Below are 20,596 nucleotides of genomic sequence, written 5' to 3' on the forward strand. Positions count from 1 at the left end.
TTCCTGCTGTTGTGGTTCCCACTGACAGTTGATGTTAAGCAAGCAACTCCTGCAGTTCACCAGTTTGCTGCAAACCTGCTCACTTCGAACACTGCATTTGGTAAAGTTCTTCACAGACTGAAAAACAAGAAGATGGAAATAAGATAACTTCTGGTTCTATATTTTAATGTGCCAAGAACAATTACCGTACAACATTGTGTTAAATTTTAAAGAAGAAATCCATGGAAACCCTCTAGAACATTTATATGAGGAAGAAACAAGAGAAATCAAGAGGTTACAGATGAAAATTCTCTAAGCCAATCAATCGATCAATCATTTTATAAGCTCTGTTGCTGCATACCTGGCCGTTTTTGCACACACCAGGTCTCCAAATAGAGAGCTGCTGCTCAGAAAGCATTGCAGGGGGAGGGTTGAGGTGCAAGGGACCTCGAGGGTGGCGGGCAAGATCAATTGTAAGCTACACGCAGACAAAGCATGACAGAGCATATTTTAATTGCTATAAATGCTTTTAAATCTTTTTAACTGCAGTGTCTCAATTTGGACATACCACAGTGCAGTTGCTTGAAGAAGAGATGCATTTCTTGTCTTCGCACCATTGGCAGTCATTGCTGTTGGCCGTACAGGAAACACAGTCTGAAAACTGCTTACACTGCTTATCAGCTGAATCTATGGTTAAAAAAACAAGAATCATCAAGAGACAAGGAAAATATCTACTTATTAGCATAAAACAAAAATTGGAGGTCGGAGGTAGCGAGGGTCTTGACTCAGAGCTCTCAAGGTGTAACACTTCACAACTGTGGTGAAAAATGAGTGTGCAATGACACATAGGTAAGGACTAAAGTTGAACAGCGGAGGTGGACATGGATAGGGCAGGGCACAGCAAAATTAAAACCGCAGAATCGAGGGGAAGAGCCAAGGACAGAGAAGAAACTTTTGTACTGACTGTGAATTTGTTTATTTCAGACCATGAACTTAAAAAATGTATCACTGTTTCTACAAAAAATATTAAGCAGCACACAAACTGTTTTCAGCTCTAATAATAATAAATGTTTCTTGAACATCAATTCAGCATATTAGAATGATTTCTGAAGGATCGTGTGACACTGAAGACTGGAGTAGTTGACGGAGGTGGACATGGATAGGGCAGGGCACAGCAAAATTAAAACCGCAGAATCGAGGGGAAGAGCCAAGGACAGAGAAGAAACTTTTGTACTGACTGTGAATTTGTTTATTTCAGACCATGAATAACCATCATAACACATAAGTACGGTTGTTCCTGTTCTTCAATTTTTGGAAGGATGTTTTCTGTTTGTTGGTTTGTTTTCATCATTATTTCTGGGAAAGAGAGGTCACACAGGAACTGGCTTTTGTCTGGAACAGTTTCAAAGAATAAACAACGAGAAAATCCAGGACAAAAATGAACACGAAGAATGGGAGAAAACAAATACGAGTAACAAAGATTCTTCACACTCGTCTTACTATTTACTATGACTTAACTGATATATTTATAAACATTTATTTTGATGTGAATGTTTATATACTGTGTATTTAAATAGAAAACAGTTATTTTCAATTGTAAAAAAAAAAATTTAAAAAATTTCACAATATTATTGTTTTGCAATATTTTGCCTTAACCTCAGACTTCTGAATGGTAGTGTGTGAGTGTATACACAATACATAATAATATCAGGAACATAGTGCATAGTAAAGTACAGCATGAAGTCCAGATACTATAATGTACAGTATACAGGGAGCAACCACCCAAACAGTGCCCACATACAATGATAAACTGCACAATTACAGGTCTCTGAGATACACACATTACAGAACAATCCATCATGAACTTGTGTGTCAATCCATTATTTAATTAAAGTCCAATCCACCTCTGATAGCACTCCAAACTCCACGTGGTAATTGCAGTAATCCTCTCAGGTCCAGTTTTGCCCACAGACAAAAACATCTGTATCCACAATCGCTGGAGTTTGGTGTCATTGCCATCATAATTACATCACTATGAGATTATTATGTGCCAACTGACCTTTTGTTCAGTCAATAATCAACGGGCATTTTCACAGTCAGGCAGGGTTTACCCAGTGGAAAACAGGCTGAATGCCATCAAGGTAAAGCAGAACATGAGAGTGGCTCTGCATATAAGCCTCCCAATGTATCAAGTGTAAATAGGATTATATGTGGCTTAACAATAATCTCCTGACAGAGGATTTACTCCAGGTGTGCGTTTGACTAACGGTCTAACACAATTGAATGAGATGTACAGTGAATTTCACCCCACTGGGATGGTGATGTGCGATTGTAAACCAGGTGTATAGATATTCCCACAAGTTGAAAGGATGTGTAAACATTTATAAAGATCACAGATTTTTCATTAAAATAAATCACACTACTGTTCAAAAGTTTGGCGTCAGATTTTTAAAAATGTTTTTAAAACAAGTCTCGTATGCTCACCAAGGCTGCATTTATTTGATCAAAAATACATTTAAACATTTAAAACAGTAATGTTTTGAAATATTCTTAGAATTTAAAACAAATGTTTTCTATGCTAGCATATTTTTCTATGCTGATTAGTTGCTCAAAAAACGTTTCCTATTATCAATGTTATAAACAGTTGTGCTGCTAAATATTTCTGTCGAAAGGATACACAAGATTTTTCATGATTTTTTGATGAATAGAAAGTGTAAAAAAAATAAATCAAACATTTCGTATTGTTAAAAATGTCTACGGTCACTTTTGATCAATTTAATGCATCCTTGGCGAGGAAAGATATTAATTACTTTCAAACAAAAAAAAAAAGCTTATAAACAGTAGAGTATATTCTGACACCTCATTTATCTTATTATACGGCCCATTGGAATACTTGATACAGATTGGTCAATCTTACCATTCTGTGGTTAAATATTTTTGTGTAATGACTTTTGTATATAATGTATAAAGACTAAACTGCTTAACTTTAGTCCTGCCATTCTAGGCAACTGGTTTCTTACAATGCTGTGATCAATATTACATATCCATTTATACATATATTTATGTTAAATAGCCTTGTAGTAGGTGGAATAATTTAGTCAACCACAAAATAAACCCCTTCAGGGTGAAGCAAGACCCACTTTCACGGACTCCTTCGAATTAGAAATAAATTTAATGTGAATATATGATGAAACATGCCTCTAAAACAGGTCACAATACCTCCATAATTGACCATAAAAGTAATTCTGTGTGTGTAGCCGGGGTTTGAACATAAGCTTTTAAAATGATAGGTTCTTACAGGTGCGTGCAGGACAGAAAGAGGCAGGCACACTGTCATTAGCATGGCTGGAGTCCCAGGGTACACAGCGTTCCTCAATCCAGACACAGCGAACACCAGGACCAGAGCTCTGACGAAGATCCACCTCGAGGAAGGCCTCACAGTTGGCAGGCTTATACACAAACATATCGTTCAGGATCACACCAGAGAAATCACCAAAAACGTACATTGAGCTGAGGGTAAGAGAAAACACAGACCTTTTCTGTTTGTATTTTAAACTGTTTGTCTTGCCAAAACATCTTTCCAAAGGAAATGAGAGGATAAAGCCACAAATTCAAGTGAACTTTTTTTTCCGACACAAGATGAGTTGCTTAACTAAATGAATTTCAGTGGAAAAAAGTAACCTGGGTACAGGAAGAGTACATATACTGATGGTATCAACACATGGAAAGAGACCACATTAAGAACTTACCCATTGCTGACAACTGCTGTGTGTCCAAAACGGTTGACATCACGATGAAGATTGGGATTCGGAAGAACTGTCCACTCATCACATGCTGCAAAGCACACATGCAAATAAAGTAAAAGAAAAGCAAAATTGAAAATAGCATGCTATTGGATCAACAGAGAGCATTATAATACCATTATAAAACGTTACCTCAACATCAACTTGATTTACAATTTAAAACAACTGTTTTATATTTTAAAATATAATTTATTCCTGTGGTGGCAACGCTGAATTTTCAGCAGCCATTGGTGGAAACCGTGATATAATTTTCTCAGGATTCTTTGATGAATAAAAAGTTCAAATTATATATTTTAAATTATTTTTTGTAACATTATAAATGTTTTTACTGTCACTTTTGATCAATGTAATGCATCCTTGCTGAATAAAAGTATTAATTATAAAAAAGCAAATATTTTGATTACCTTTGCCATCATCTAACACCACTTTAATCTCTACAAAAACTAAGAATTCAATAACAACATTAAAATGACAATTTTATACTGTACATTATAATGTTCTGATGTCTAAACACACTTGTAGGATTTAAATTAACTGATTGATTTTTTTTTTTTAGACAATGCAGCTTATCTATATCAGCCAGAATAATAATATCAGTGCAGAAATATTGTAATCATCAGGAGTGAAAGCCATAGCAGCAGTGTACACCATACTCTATGTAAACCAAACCTTTTTACTGACACAGACTGTTTTGAGTTGTACGTGTTTGTCCAGGTTACATGAGCTCTTTAGCATATGTTTCTCCCAGGCTGCCAGATCGGACACACTCTCAGCTCGTTACACGCTCTTTAATTCAGTAATTAGCTGCTCTCATGGTCAGTTAATCAGCAAGGAGAGAAAACCAAAGACTCTCTGTACATTCTACAAGCTTTTTCCTAATAAATGCATTAATGTGCATATACACAATACATATGCACAGATGTGTCAAGAAAACATACAGTATATATACACACTGTTAACAACCCCTTGTGCACAGATGTTTTGTAATATGTGATTCTTATATAAGAAAACAACAATATACAGATCACGGGAAGAAGTGAGAAACAGAGAGAGAAACAACTGTCACATCTCACAGCCTCCCTACAGCACGACTAATGACAGCACCAGAGATTAACGCCACACATTACATGCGCTCAAGCACAGCACTACATCACATAGATACCCCAACACAACAACATATTGCAGTTCTGTCTAGTGATAGCGAACAAAGATGTCTTTATGGCTGCAAACAAGAAAAATAAACCACTGAATATTGAAGACCTTGTCTTAGATATTCAGAGCTGCTGATGTCAAAAGAACATTTTACATTTCACCCCATTTTTACTCTGTCACTACAACAAAAAAGAAATACATACACACTAAAACTACCATCCAAAAATTAACTGTAGGTAAAATATTTAAATGTTTTTGAAATAAGTCTCTTATGCTTAGCAAATTGCTTTTATATTGCATATAAAAACAACAATGTAAAATACTATTACAATTTAAAATCACATTCTTTTAATGGAATTTATTCCTGTGATGGCAAAGCTGAATTTTTAGCTGCCAGAAATGTGTGTAATATGCTGATTTGGTGCTCAAGAAACATTTCTTATTATTATTAATGCTGAAAACACTTGTGCTGCTTAATATTTATTTGGAAACCATGATTCTTTTTTTTTCAGGGTTCTTTGATTAGAAATATTTTGTAACATTATAAATGTCCTCTTGCTGAATAGAAGTAAACATTTCTTTAAAATCTTACTGATCACGTCAGTCTTCAGGTGCCCAGAGTCCAAACTGAACTGACTAGCATCAGATAAAGAGATTCAAAAGCCATCACACACTTTCTTAGTCAACACAGACTGCCACGGCATTACTATGTAAATTTGACATTTACCCCTCAGAAATCTCAGACAAACAGGGAGCTGAGAAAGTGTGGCCAGGTTGCAAACAGCTCTATTGAGTGCAGTACTGATCGAGCTGCAGTTTAACTAAGATCACACAAACACACGCACAAAATTTTATCTCAGAAAACAGACCAAATGGCCACGCAACGTGGATTTAGCAAATTTCAGACCTCCTGCGACACCCTTCTTCGTGGTGGTTTTACAGCAGAAGTTAATGGACGCTGGCCATGACATGAATTGACATGATCTGATAAAGAAAACATTGTCCTGGAATGTCAGGAAGACTTCATTCATTGTTTGCCATATGTGGATTAATCAGTTGTAATGTGATGGAACACTCTGGCATTTAACCGTATCATACACCTTGACATCATGCAGCCTATAAATTGCAGTGGAAGCTGCATGTGAACAACTTACAAAGGTGTGAATCAGTGTTAAGAGTGTAAACTGAATTGAAATACTACCCTATTCTTATTAAGCAACAACTGACGTAGCTTAGAAATATCTTCAAACTTTCTTCTTTGTCCTGATTATCTGTTAAAGCTTTTTATAAGTGACTTCTGCATCACATTTCCAAACTGTCCCAGGGAATGCATAAACTACAATGTAAGTCACTTTTACACTGGCTGCATCTGAAAGCTAGATGCATACGGAGGTAGGCAACAAAGTAGTCTGAATCCAATGATCGTGTCACATCCTGTCTCCTGAGATGACTACATCTGATTGATTTTTGAAGGCAGAAGAGATGTACTGTATCCTTCACTGTATCCTATGATATTGCACTATTCTGCACATTCAAATCCATGACAGTTGAGCTAAAAAATAAAGATGGCATTTGAAAGCTGCGTTTGGTTGTTTTGGAAAGTTTTGACCAACTTTTTCCACTTTTGTTGTCATTTGTAGCAAAATTAAGTAGCAGTGTATAAATAAATGTTCGTTTAGTTATCACCAAAACTCTGTTTTGTTGCAGATCACTGAATTATTATGCTGCTTCAGAGGTTTGTCCGAAATCAGTTTCAGGAAGTACCTTCATGCACAAATGCTGCCTGCACGGTCATTGCATCATAGGGCAGCGAGGCAATAAGTCAGCTGCCTAAGCTTTCGGACGCAGCCACTGTTTTCGTCCCATCACAGTTTAGTCAAACACTGTAGGCCACCCCACAGTTTTCTGGCTGGAATAATTCAATTCTTCAATAAATCTGGTCCAAACCTCTACAGATCTAAAGATGACACTCATATTCTCTCAAATGGTAAAACCGCTCCTGATAGTCATCGTTGGCTCTGCCTAGATTTCATTTCCTCACAGGATATTGGCCCAACTCCCATCGCTAATGTACAGGAGACAAAGAAACAGAGCGAAGAAACACTGGATGACAGGAGCAGATAGAGCAGAGGTAGAGAACAGGAGATGCAGTAGGAAGGAAATCAAACCCATTTTAATTGCAAGCCTAATAAAATATGTTTTTGTGCCGAGGCAATCTGCTACCTAGTCTGTTGGTTGTATTAAAACAAAAGGTCTGTGCTGGGGAAAAAAAAGAAAAAAAAAACACACGCTTCACAATGCCTCTCAGCCAGTGCGCTACAATTTTAATTAGGGTTCATTTTCCCTGAATCTAATTAGAGGTACGAGAGTGGGGGAAGACATTGCAAGAGGGTACTCAAATGAAAACTGCTTTCTGTGTCATTCTGAATTCAGTCCCTCATTGTGAGAAAAACTGCATAAAAAAGAGCTAATAATGTCCCTTCTCTCTCCTCAAACGTTGAGGCAGAGTAAAAATTAAAAAAAAGAAAGAGAAATCAATGGAGAGATGGAGTGTGCTCTTGAGCAAAAAGAGGTGAGCATGGTTGAGGACAGGACAGGGAACTTGCCACACAAGTGGCAATTAAATAACATTAAAAAGCTCATTAACGCAAATGAAAGAAGAGAAAATTAAGGCCCAATTCACATTCTACAGACTAAAAGTATATAAATATACAAAAGCATGTTGCAGGTGATGGGAAAGCACTGCATACTTTATAGTGTGTAGTACATACTGGTCAATACTATACCACCTGTAGCATTGACCATCTTATCACACTGTGTTTGTTTGCATGTCATGCATCAAGCTAAATTATGAAAAAACGGACTCAAAATGTTATACTACATTCCACATACTATTATTTGGCAAGCATTATTCTTCATTTAATACTGTTTAGGATAATATGCAAATTGAGTTGTAGCCAACATGAAAGGTTATTTTGGATATATGACAAAGTCAGCCTGAATATTGACAACATTTCAGACATTAGCATAAGGGATTACATGACAACATTTCAGTCTTGTTTATTAATGAGGATGTCAGAATATGACTTGATTAATGCTGAAAACACCCAGTGAACAGTTGTGACCAAAGACCTAAGATGGTATGGCTTTCACCCAAGACGCCACTGAGTTCATAGCAATAGAAACAATAGTACAAAACTGAAGAGAAAATGATGTTTTGACTTTAAGACGTTAACCAGAACAAACTTATTAACAACTTATTTAATGTCTTGCATTTCACTTGATCACCGTGATATATTTATGGTGTGGCCAGCCAAATCTTAAACCTGAATATTACAAAACTGCTTCTTTACAGCCTAAGGGACAGAAGACTTTGAATTTGATTTCCTGGGTTGGCATCATATGCACTCTTTTATTGCAGTTTTACTTTACTGTTTTTAAAAGTTTGTTTTGATTTGACAACACACTTTAAAAGTAATAAAAACTTAAAGTTCTTATTTATTTATTTATATGTTTATTTTCTTTAAGTTTTATGGAACAAATATATTTTAGGAAACATATAAATGGCCTAGTGTTGCCCCAAAAATATCTTGTATTTTACAGGTTTTAAACAGTTTTGTTAAGTTCTGTGTACTGTGTTATATTAATCTTATCTTAATTAATGAAATTGAGTTACCAATACCTAAATGAATAGTTCACCAAAAAAAAGAAAATTTCCTCCCTAAGGCCATTCAAGCTCTATCAGCTTTTTGGACTCCCATTCAGTTTTATGTCAAATAAAATCTATAATCATAACCTATAATCATTATACAAAGTTGTAGTAAGCTACAGCACAAATGTGATGAACTACTTTGCTTGCAAAGTTTGAGGTAATTGGTTTCCACAGGTTTTTTAAGTCATTTCAACCTTAAATAAATAAAGAATTTAGAAAAGTACCAGCTGCAGTAAAAAGCCGGTTTACATAGAAGTGCAATTCAAAAAGAAAAATCACTGCACTCAATGCAAACATAATCAGTCCAATAAACAGTCATTTAAATACAAACAGCATTTTACACTGTATAAAGTCAAGAAAATAGTTCTTGACATAATTTCAGTGTGTTCCATAACACTGCAGCAGGTTGGAAAGGTCGCTCGCCCTCTGTATCATCAGCAGGAAGACCAGAAGACCAACAGTTATGAGCAATTCCAGGAAGCCTGGTGGAGAACAGAAAATGGCCTAATCTGCTACTTTAATGATTTAAGTGAGTGGAGCAGATTTTAGGCCAGTGCTTTAGTGGTAGTGATGGATATGTGGACAGACCAGTATGTGTAAAGTCAGTCAAGGCTGTCCAAGCGAACTTGTGCAATCAGACAAAGTGGCTTGAGCACACAGAGCCAACTTAAGACTCAAGCCAAAAAAGACCACTCCCTAAGACCAGAACACAGCCAGCACAATCCACTTGAGCTGCAAAATACTGCGCAAACATACTGCAGTAGAGTGGCGCCAGGTGGAAGTGATAGTTGCCAGTCTACTGTTACTGAAGTATGAAAGACTGTGGGAGGAATTCTCTAAGAACGAGCGCAATCTCTTACTTGTTCTCATCCTTTCTCTCACCCTCCCCTGGCTCCACAACCTCCTTGTCTAAGGTACTGTAAAATATATTCATAAAATAACAGACACCATCTGGCCTGCTGGCATTCACTGCTTTTTATGAGGATTCAATGATGGCTAAATATTACTGTCAGCACTGAAAGGAACACTTTAAATCATTCACTGATATTCCTTTTAAATGTCCACCATTCAAAAACCCACATTAGCCAAAGTTGCCAAAGGCCATAGTGTGGCCTATAGCGTGTACATCGAGCTCCACCGGGGCAACGTAAGTTGTAGAGAATATCAAACAACAGTCGTAAAATTCATTGTTGTCTTGCAGAAAATGGCTGAAATAAGTTGTGTGTTAATTGCCTTTGGTGTTTAATATTTCAAGGTAAGTGCAATGTAAAACATGCCGTGCACTCTTTGTTATCCATATCAGCCTATTATAAATTATTATTTAAAGTGTTGTCAACGTTTACAGTGCCTGACTCTGCAGAAGAAAGTTTTGTGAACTTGAAAAGTCCGCAAGCAAAAATCATTTCATAGGGTTTTTTGTTTGTTTGTTTTTTTTAAAGCTCTGGAACACAGCACCACCCAATGAGTGAAGAAATGACTGCATACCACCAGATACCTTCAGACAGATGCCTATGGCCAGACATTATACCACAGAGGTCAAAGGTTTCAGAAGCAATCCATCACAGAGGTCCTGCCTTAAGAAAGGTCATACTGAGGCTATCTGTAAACCTACGTTAACAGCCCCTCAGCTGCATGTGTGCTTACAGATTTACAAATGATCTGCATGACTGCAGCAACACACTCACACGCTGTGCCAAAACCTAGCGAGCCGCCTTGCTGTACTGTATGCAGCCTACATAGGCAGCTCCCTTCTAACTGCCCAAAGTATACTCTCTTTTTCATGCAACAGCATAGTATGTGCACAGCCTGATTTTTCTAACCGTGTATACTCTCTACGCTCAGCTTGCACATGCACCTTGATTTTTTCTGCTAATTAGTTAGTCCACAAGGTGGCAACACTAAGGAAACTGATGAGATGCTAAATTTCTGCAAAATTATATTATGTTGCTTCTTGCATGTTTTGTGACACTTTCGAAGTGAAATGTCTAGTGAGTGGCACTTAAAGCATGTTCAATTTTATCTGAAACGGATGAACATGACTGTGGAAAAGTTTTATTACATTGGTTGTTGTACGTATTACGGAAGTTCAAAAATAAAATGTCTAGTGAGTGGCGGTAAAAGTTAAATTGTCTATGTTGATGAAGATTAATATACCACCTACATTAAACTTAGCTGATAGTGTTAGCAAAAGCAAACATGAGAACAAACACATTTGCTGAAGCAACCATGCCATTTCAGCTTGTTTCTACAAGTTTATCTCTTTTATTGTGGCTCACATTTCAAGTGCAGTGCTGTACCAGGTGAGCTACTGAGCAAGTTTACTGCATCAGAAAAGCTGTACATATGGAGCTGGTTATGTAATGCCAACGTCAAAATGTATCAGTTAACAAATCATGCACTATGGTAAAAGTGTTTAAAGATCACAACATAGTACTGTGCAAAGAACCACGCAAAATAAGTCTTTATTAATAAATAATCTGCCCCTGTAATTAAAATGTGTGTGAAAGTTGTTTGTGTTGTACTACCACTAGTGTTCATTTCATTTGGAAGCTGCAGTGAATTGTATGTATAGGTAATTTTTGGAGTTTTACAAAAATGTAGACAGAGGAACATTTTCCCAATGAGCCTAGGTTGGCATTTAGGTTTCAAAAACAGTGTGCTGTATTTGGGACATAATTGACATTGTGTTCACTTTGCACTCCGTCTTTTCTGGAATTGATCTTAGAATTCGACCAATAAAGGAATCGAAGAAGCTAAATTATATCATTCGAACTGGCTTCATGTCTTCAGCATATGATGCCTTAAAATCCTGACTACATAGGCAGTTCCCTAGGTTTTGGAACAGAGCCACAGACACTCACTTCCAAAAAGCGAAAAAGTGAGAGCACTGACAAGGTGGTATGTGGACTATTTAAAGGTTCTGCACTGGGAGGTCTTCCATGAGGGTACCACCAAAGATCTGATTACAGACACCGCACATGCAGTCACTGCATCCCGTATGAGTCTCGCAAGCATATGTCAGCAATATTCTGGGAAATTCCATTATGACTCAACTGTGCATTCCGGTAGATCTCCACTGGCTTATCAGCTTTCTATAATGAACTGTCAGTAATATCAAACTGCAGCAGCTTGAACGAAACAATTTACAGTAACGGTACTGCTGAGTGTGCATGCATTCTGTTTCTCATAATACGTCACTGGATCCATTCTTATTCAAGAATCATAAATCACAGCGTATATGGTTAATGAATCCAATGTGTGGTGGTAGTGTATGTTATAAAGCTTAATTAAATGTGATGTGCAAAAAAAATTCCTAACAATGGCACTATTATTATTTTTCCGAAAATCACGACTGGGAATTTTTATTGCAATTCCACACTTCACCTTTAAGGAAGTGCTAGTGTAATCAGAGAAAGGAGGTCACAGGTAGTCCATACCGATGTCATAGGACAGGAAGTCAGAGGAGAAGCATTTGGCCCCATTACTGAGTGAGGTGTCATTATGAGTGTTTCCCCCGAACACCAGCAGAACTCCACTGATCAGCACAGCGGAGTGGAGGTATCTTGCCAGGCCGCTTTCCTTCAGAATAAACCTAGGGAGAGGCAAACACACATCTCATTGGCCATTGTAATGCAGCGTGTGTGTGAGAGTTTAGCTTATGGGATGGAACAGTTGGTCTGAAGGTCACTCTCCACAGGCTAGGTCAGATACGCAGACGGACGCCATCAGTAATATGGCACAACAGAGACATCTACCCACACACAGAAACACACACATGTATGCATAAGCAAGCACACACACAATCACAAACTCACAAAACTAATTTTTTCACATGAAGAACCAGACAGTTTTTACATTGATTTAAGTCTCACAGGCTTAAAGTACAGCATAACATAGTAACAGTTATTGGTTTGTTTCAAGGCAGACATTAATACAATAATAACTGAACAGTAAGAAATTCTGATTATTTTAGTAACTGTTTTTACGTTTACATTTAGTCATTTTGCAGATGCTTTTATCCAAAGCGCCTTACAATTGGGGAATGCATAAAGCAATTCTTCTTAAAGAGGCCAACTGACACAGGAAGTGCTTGTGATACCAAGTTTTAGGCATTGTTCAAATAAATACAAGCTAGAAAGGGAAGGAATAAATTAAGAGAAAGACAAAGTTTTTTTTTTTTTAGGATGAAGTAAAGTAGCGTCAAAAGAGATTAGTTTTCAGCTGTCGCTTGAAAATTGTCAGGGATTCAGCATTACGGATAGGGAGCATGTTTAATTTTTTAATTAACTAAAAATAGCTATTCGGTTAGGAATCGGACTACTCTGGTCACGCTGAATGTTTTTGATCCTCTAAAAAGAACCAGCTCATAAAAGTTATTTATTTGTGAATCTGACTAAACGGGCTGCACTGTATGGTTTTGATTCAATAAAAAAGGGCTCCTAAGAATCATCCATTCTTAAATCAGACTACACTGTTCGTACTATATGTTTTTGATTCATTAAAAAATTATATGTGTTCAAGAATCGGACTACACTTGTCATGGTGATTCTTTTAATCTTCTAAAAACAACCCGCTGAAATTGAAAGTGATGTGTAGACAGAATGTGCTCTGCATTTAACCCATCCAAGTGCACACACACAGCAGTGAGTAGTGAACACACACACACACACACACACACACACACTGTGAACACACACCTGCAGCACCCAGGGAGCAGTTAGGGGTTCGGTTCCTTGCTCAAAGGTCTCACCTCAGTCATGGTATTGAGGATGGAACAGAGTGCTGGTTATTCACTCCTCCCACCTACAATCCCTGCCGGTACCGAGACTCGAACCCGTGACATTTGGGTTAAATGTTACAAGTCTGGGTTACAAGTGGGTTACAAGTCTGACTCTCTAACCATTAGGCCATGACTGCCCCACAAACAGTGTTCCCTGACCGGAAATCATACTCGGGCCGCCGCTGCGAGAGCTCTGAAAGGGAAGGAATAATAATTCCAACCAGGAATAATGTTCACTCATTATTCAGACTAAACAGGCCTTGCTGTATAATTTTGATTTACTAAAAAGAACCAGCTCTTAAGAGTCATTTGTTTATGAATCAGACTGCACAGGGATATATTGTATGTTTTTGATTCACTAAAAAGCGTCATTCGTTCCAGAATCAGACTACACAGCTCATGTTATATGTTTCTGATCCTCTAAAAACAACCAGCTCATAAACGTTCTTCATTTGTGAATCATGCCTTTTTCTGCAAGCGTCTGATTTGACTCCCTTGGTGATGTGGCAAAGGGATCTCATTATAATATTACCGCCCCATAATCTGTAAGTTTCCACCCATGGCACCATCATTTTGATTTCGCAAGCGACAACGGTGTAATGCCATGGCGAAAGTTTGAGCAAAACATGCTAACTGTTCTGCCTTTGGCTGCAGACAAGCACAGAACACTATTTACAGTCCCAGCCTCAGAGGAGACAAGAGAGCAGTGGATTTATTGATTTATTTAATGTATATTGCTGCTGCTACACAGATCTAAATTAAAGCGTCATGGCAGAGCATTGAAGTCGACTAGTATATGAGAACTTAGTTTAGTACTCGCATGCTGTGACAGCCACTTTCTGTCCGTGTGCTTCGGTTGTGTATGCTCAGAAAACGTATATCAGAAGTTTAAGCTAATATGGTTTAAAACGCATGATTTCAGCGCGATAAACATGATAATCAGAACCAAAACAGATGTTTTTAGCAGGTCTGAGCTGTAATGGCACAGCTCTATTCTGGAAAAGGGGGCGGGGAGCAGCAGCTCATTTGCATTTAAAGAAACAGGCCCGAAAAACAGCGTGTTTCTGCTTCTACTCAAAATAGGCATTTTCAAAATGATATAATAAATGATCTGTGGAGTATTTTGAGCTGAAACTTCACAGACACATTCTGGGGACACCAGAGACTTATATTACATATTGTAAAAAGGGGCATAATATGTCTCCTTTAAACTGTTCTCTAAAGTTCTAACTTCAAAAAGGCACAATGGGTTCCTAAATTCTTTCACCACTTCTCCCTTTCTCTTTCCATTTCATGTGTCGTCTCTGCTTCGACCTCATTGTGTTTGTATGTGTGAGAATAAGCACTCTGTCACTCTGCATCCACTCAGCACTCCTCTCTACACTCTGTCAAACACCCCGAGCCCTGTAAGCGAAGCATTGTTTGATGCATTGTGCAGCTCCTTTCACTTACTTTGCCAATCAAAAGCCAGAGAGTGAGGAACGCACAGTCAGACTTGTGTGTGTGTGTGTGTGCAGGTGAGAGATCCTTGCGTTTAAGGGTAAGAGAGCTTTTAGAGACAGGTTTCACCGCTAGGCCAAGCAAAGAGACGGTAAAGGCAAAAGAAAAAAAAAACTGGGCATGTTTCTCTTTTTTTAATGTCTTCCATCTGCAAGCACAGAAGACAGTGACATTCTAGGAGAAATGGATACAAAAGCTTTCTTTGTGCAGCCGACAACTTTTAAGTGAACTGTCTTTGAGTGTGAAAAGGAACGAATGCGAGAAAGAAACCTCAAATTAACTTCTACCACTACTTTGTGCTTTGTCTAAGCTTCAAAAGTGTTCCATAGCATTCATAAAGTCATTGGTTGTACCACTGGGTTCAACTGTAGGCCAAACACTATGTTTATAATAAAAAATGGCATGACATTTTCAAGTTAGTTTTGGATTTAAAAGGTAAAGAGTGTAATATCTGTACCATTAGTAGCACCAAAAGTGGCTACAATCCATTTGTTTGAGTGACCAAACAGGACCAGATTTGAGAACATTGCTGGAAAGGGAATTTTAAATGGGACTACCTGTTTGTCTTAGCAATGGAAATGTCTCAAACTAGAAACAAAAAAAAAAACAGGGTAATGTTTTATTTTACAGTGCCCTTGTTACACATTACATGTACGTGCATGTTACGTAGTTGTGCATACTTATATGCAAACAACCCTAAACCAAACCCTATTCCTAACCCCAGAGTAAGTACGTTATTAATATTACACAGTACTTTTTAAATTACATTTTAACAATACACATGTACATATAAATTGCCATGTAACAGAGAAAACAAGAACAAAAAAGCCATCGAGAAAAGAGAAAGAAAAAAATATTCTCAGTATTTTTCATTAACATACAGTATCACCTCTTTTCCTAGTCTTCTATTTACACCTTTCAACCATGTTTGAAGAACAATCTGAAAGGTACTCAAACTTTTCTTTCAGCCAACCGCTTGTATTTGGTGCACAAATACTTTTCCAATTTAAAGAAATAAGCCGTTTTGCTTGAAGAATACATATATTTACAAATATATATTCCTTCTTTTTCAACTTGATCTCCTTAGGATATAAATGAAAATAAAAAGAATAAAGGTGACAGTGGAATGTTAAAACCAAGGATCTTCTCTATCATCCCTTTAACACCTTTCCAAAATATTACTCAGTTCTTAAAGGGGTCCTATTATGCTCTTTTACAAAGTCTTGATTTTGTTTTGGGGGTGTACTAGAACATGCTCTTATCCTTGGTGACGCATTATTTTTCACATAATTTACATTATTAAAATACCTTTCTCCCCAGCCTGGCACAAACGGCTCGATTAGTTCCAGCTTTGATGAAGGTCTGCCTTCCGAAAAACAAAATGTGTTGTGATTGGTTAGCTGCCCCAGTGCATTGTGATTGGCGAACAGCTTAGATGGTGTTTCAGTACTGCCACACCCCTTGCTCCGTCTTTCAACAAAAGCTTTTGGCAAATCCAGCACTGTACTCCCTCATGTTGTGGAAGCTGTCCTCAGTAAAATGCGCAGCACACAATAGCAAATTGGGGTTATAATGCTCAGGAACAGAGTTAAAAAATAAATTGCAACCACTGTTTCCTGACATCATCCGCTTTCGGAAGCCCAAACAAAGACGTTTGGGTCTGCAGCAGCACTTCTTCTTCATCGTCTCGTCTGATGCACTCACTCAACCAAGCTTTCTAACCACAACCTCGCCCCTCCCCACCCCCCAACCATTCCAATTTCTGTAGGCGGGAATTATTTGTAATGCTATTCTAATGAGTCGCTTTGTGATATCACAAAGCCCGGAAAACAAACGCTGTAGTCCAAACGAGCCGTTCGTTGTAGTTCTTGAAAAGGGATCTTTTTTATGTCCAAACATACACACTACACACTGACTAAAATTAAAAAAGTGAAAAAGCATAATAGGACCCCTTTAAATATATAACTGCACTATAACAAGGACACTTTAAAGGAGACATAGTATGCCCCTTTTTACAATATGTAATACAAGTCTCTGGTGTCCCCAGAATGTGTCTGTGAAGTTTCAGCTCAAAATACTCCACAGATCATTCTGGTGTCCCCAGAATGTGTCTGTGAAATTTCAGCTCAAAATACTAATTTTGAAAATGCCTATTTTGAGTGGAAAAAGAAACACTGTTTTTCGGGCCTGTCTCTTTAAATGCAAATGAGCTGCTGCTCTCTGCCCCCTTTTCCAGAATAGAGCTGTGCCATTACAGCTCGTACCTGCTAAATAACATCTGTTTCGGTTCTGATTATCATGTTTATCGTGCTGAAATCATGCGTTTTAAACCATATGAGTTTAAACTTCTGATATACGATCAGCAGCAATATTCATTAAATAAATCAATAAATCCACTGCTTGTCTCCTCTGAGGCTGGGACTCTAAATAGTGTTCAGTGCTCGTCTATGCAGCCAAAGGCAGAACAGTTGGCATGCTTTGCTCAAACTTTCGCCATAGCATTAGAACTAGTACACCGTTGTCGCTTGCGAAAACACAACAACGGCGCCGTGGGTGTAAACTTACAGATTAAGGGGCGGTAATATTATAATGAGATCCCTTTGCAACGTCACCAAGGGAGCGAAATCAGACGCGCTCGTTTTCTCAGACGCTTGCAGAAAAAGGCTTACCAAAACAAAGTTACTGGGTTCATCTTTTTCATGTTTCCTTGGTTGGTAGATGCACCGGGGACCTGATTATAGCACTTAAAACCTGGAAAAGTCAGATTATGATGATATGTCACCTTTAAAATGGTGTAACCAAAAACAGTAATTCCATTTGATGCAGAAGAGCCTTGCTCTTAAACCAGCCTAAACTGGTTCTTAGCTGATTTTACTTCGATTAAACTTGTCTCACAACCTGTGTTTACCAGTGTTTTGCTGGTTTACAGATCTTAGATAGTTAAAGTTGCTCTTAGTTAGTTTAATCTGGTCTCCCAGCCTTGTCAATCTGGTGTTTAGCTGTTTTAGCTGGGCGGCCAGTTGAAAAACACCCAAATTGACTCTAAAACCAGCCAACAGACTAGTCTGACCAGGCTGGCAGACCAGTTAAAGGTAGGGTAGGTGATTTCGGAGAGGCTAGCAATAGCAAACAAGCTTTCAGTCTCCAAAGCCACACCTCCTCCAAAACACATGAACACGTACAGCAGACCAGAACCTAATCAGTGACACGATAGGAGATGGAGTTGGTGGAGGGTTGAATGCAATGTTGTCAAATTATCTCATGTCTCATTCACTGGTGAGAAAACATTACATTACAAAGCACATTATATTACAATAATAACGCCTTCCATTCTCGCTCGGTCTGCAATAGCGTTATGGAATGCGCTGATGACATGTCATGTCTGCACGAAGAGGGTGCTCGGAGATATGCAAATGCACAAATTAATAGGCAGGTAGGACTGCCTATCATAGCCATTGGACTGAGAGATGTGATTGAACGAACATTTTATGGTCCTACTCTTTCCACAGACAATATACAGTAAATATATATAAATACATTTAGACTTATTAACTTAGTGATTGCTATGGGGATGTGAAGAAACTTTCAACCAGCATAACAAAAAAATGTTTTTGAAGCAAATCACCTACGCTGCTTTTAAAACCAGCAAACCAGTAATTTAAAGGTAATTTTAAATTTAAACCAGTCATTTACTTTCTCTCATTTTATTCCAAACCTGTATGACTATTTCTTCTGTGGAACATAAAGGAATATATTTTGTGAAATGTCACTGTGTTTTTCTCCATACAACAGAAGCCAATGGTAGCTAAAATGGTTTGGTTACCAACATTCATCAAAATATTTTCTTTTGTGTTCTGCAGAAGGAAGAATGTCAATATGATGGTGAGTAAATGATTACAAAAAATGTCATTGATTGATTCATTTTTGGCTGAATTATCCTATTTTTTGCAGCAGGGTTATTAAAAAAAAGATAAAACACCTGTTTGGCATGTTGGAATCGTTCCTCTTGGATTAAACCTCCAAAGAACTCAGCCTGGCAACAGTAACCTGGCATCATTTATAGTGGCACTACTAGCTTATTTGTAAATGCTATCATATTTCACACATGTCGGAAAGTCTTGGTCAGTACACTCATCGGCTTAGCAAAGATGTGATTCCTGCTCACATGTGCCAAGGCCTTATTCAGAGGCTGAAAGGGTTAGTCAAATGGTTAGTCACAGTCACGCAACGTTACACAGGCACACAAACTTTTCATAGTTAAAGAGTATGACATGTACACAGTATGGATACTCACCAGGTGTGTGTGTGGACCTGATAGCGGTACAAATGATCCACTAGGCTGTATTTGTTGGCAGGAAGGGCTTTGTATCCTCCGTGGACATATATGGAATGTGAGGAGCTGTCATAAACGCTGCTGTGGCCATATCCTCCTTGCACTAGCGCCCCATTCGTCTCTGCCACCGACCAGGAGTAAGTGCCTGACAAAGAGTTAGACTTTACTCTCGGAAAATCATATGTCCATTATATGCTAACAGTATGCAGGGTAACATGAGAAAGCAAACTTCCTATAAAAAACAAACAAGTAACAGACAGAAAGAAAAAGATCTTTATTTAAATCATATTGTTATTAGCATAAAGTCGAGTGGCGGTAACACAGTAGTAACAGATGGTAATACCATGGTACTTTCACATATATCACAGCACTGAATGATTTGCATGTTTAAGGGGCAGTCATGGCCTAATGGTTAGAGAGTCCGACTTTTAAACCCATAGGTCATGGGTTTGAGTCTCTGTACCAGCAGGGATTGTAGGTGGTGGGAGTGAATGACCAGCGTTCTCTTCCACCTTCAATACCATGACCAGAGGCGGACAAAGTACACAACTTCATTACTTGAGTGAAAGTACAGATACTGCTGGTCAAATATTACTCCATTACAAGTAAAAGTTGTAAAGACAGATTTTTACTTAAGTAAAAGTACAGAAGTACTTGCTTTTAAAAGTACTCAAGTACCAAAAGTAAATTTCCTTTTTTTGTGTCAATGCACTGTTTTATTATTGTTGTATGTAATACTTGCAATACCTTTGAAGCAACTTACAATACATTACACCTACTGAATACACTAGCTGTATAATTTTACAACAGCAACACTGCTTTAACAAAAAATCAAAACAGCAAGGTTTATTTGACATCAAAACAAAAAATTAAAAAATGCTGTCTGATCGCTCTTGCAGTACTTTGATGTCATACACAGAATGGTCTGTGCAGTGTTACTTCAAGTCAAACACCTTTTGTGTTTTATTAGGAGACGCACAACAGTTCTTCTGTGGCTTTATAGGTAATATGCTGCTAACGACTTTGAGGATCTTGATAGAAATGTAGTGAAGTGAAAAGTACAATATTTGTCTTTCAAATTTCAAATGTATAGTCATAAGTTTCCAGAAAAAATAATACTCAAGTAAAGTACCGATACTCAAAAAGTGTACTTAAGTACAATACTCAAGTAAATGTACTTAGTTACTGTCCGCCTCTGGTAAAGAGCTCATACTGAGTAAGGGTTCAAGGGCACATACTGAGTAAAGATGATTGTAGCATCATCATGGCGTGATTGAAAATACAGCTCAAAGTATAGTGTGAATCAGTCAGATGACAGCAAGCGAACAAAGAGCTCG

General features: G+C 37.8%; 1 protein-coding gene across 1 annotated transcript in view; it reads right to left on the reverse strand.

Annotated features, from left to right (window-relative positions):
• The window catches only part of LOC107698718 (attractin-like protein 1), a 286,058-nt gene that overhangs the window by 241,538 nt on the left and 23,924 nt on the right, over window positions 1-20,596 (reverse strand). Inside the window, exons 5-11 of the mRNA XM_016499821.1 lie at window positions 19,221-19,404; window positions 12,084-12,238; window positions 3,729-3,813; window positions 3,278-3,489; window positions 548-666; window positions 341-457; window positions 4-117 (exon numbers count right to left, since the gene is read on the reverse strand). Of these exons, the coding sequence (XP_016355307.1) occupies window positions 4-117; window positions 341-457; window positions 548-666; window positions 3,278-3,489; window positions 3,729-3,813; window positions 12,084-12,238; window positions 19,221-19,404 (986 nt within the window). The remainder of the gene's footprint in view (window positions 1-3; window positions 118-340; window positions 458-547; window positions 667-3,277; window positions 3,490-3,728; window positions 3,814-12,083; window positions 12,239-19,220; window positions 19,405-20,596) is intronic.

The sequence above is a fragment of the Sinocyclocheilus anshuiensis genome, unplaced genomic scaffold, assembly GCF_001515605.1.
Source record: "Sinocyclocheilus anshuiensis isolate Anshui unplaced genomic scaffold, SAMN03320099.WGS_v1.1 scaffold1015, whole genome shotgun sequence".
NCBI lineage: Eukaryota > Metazoa > Chordata > Actinopteri > Cypriniformes > Cyprinidae > Sinocyclocheilus > Sinocyclocheilus anshuiensis.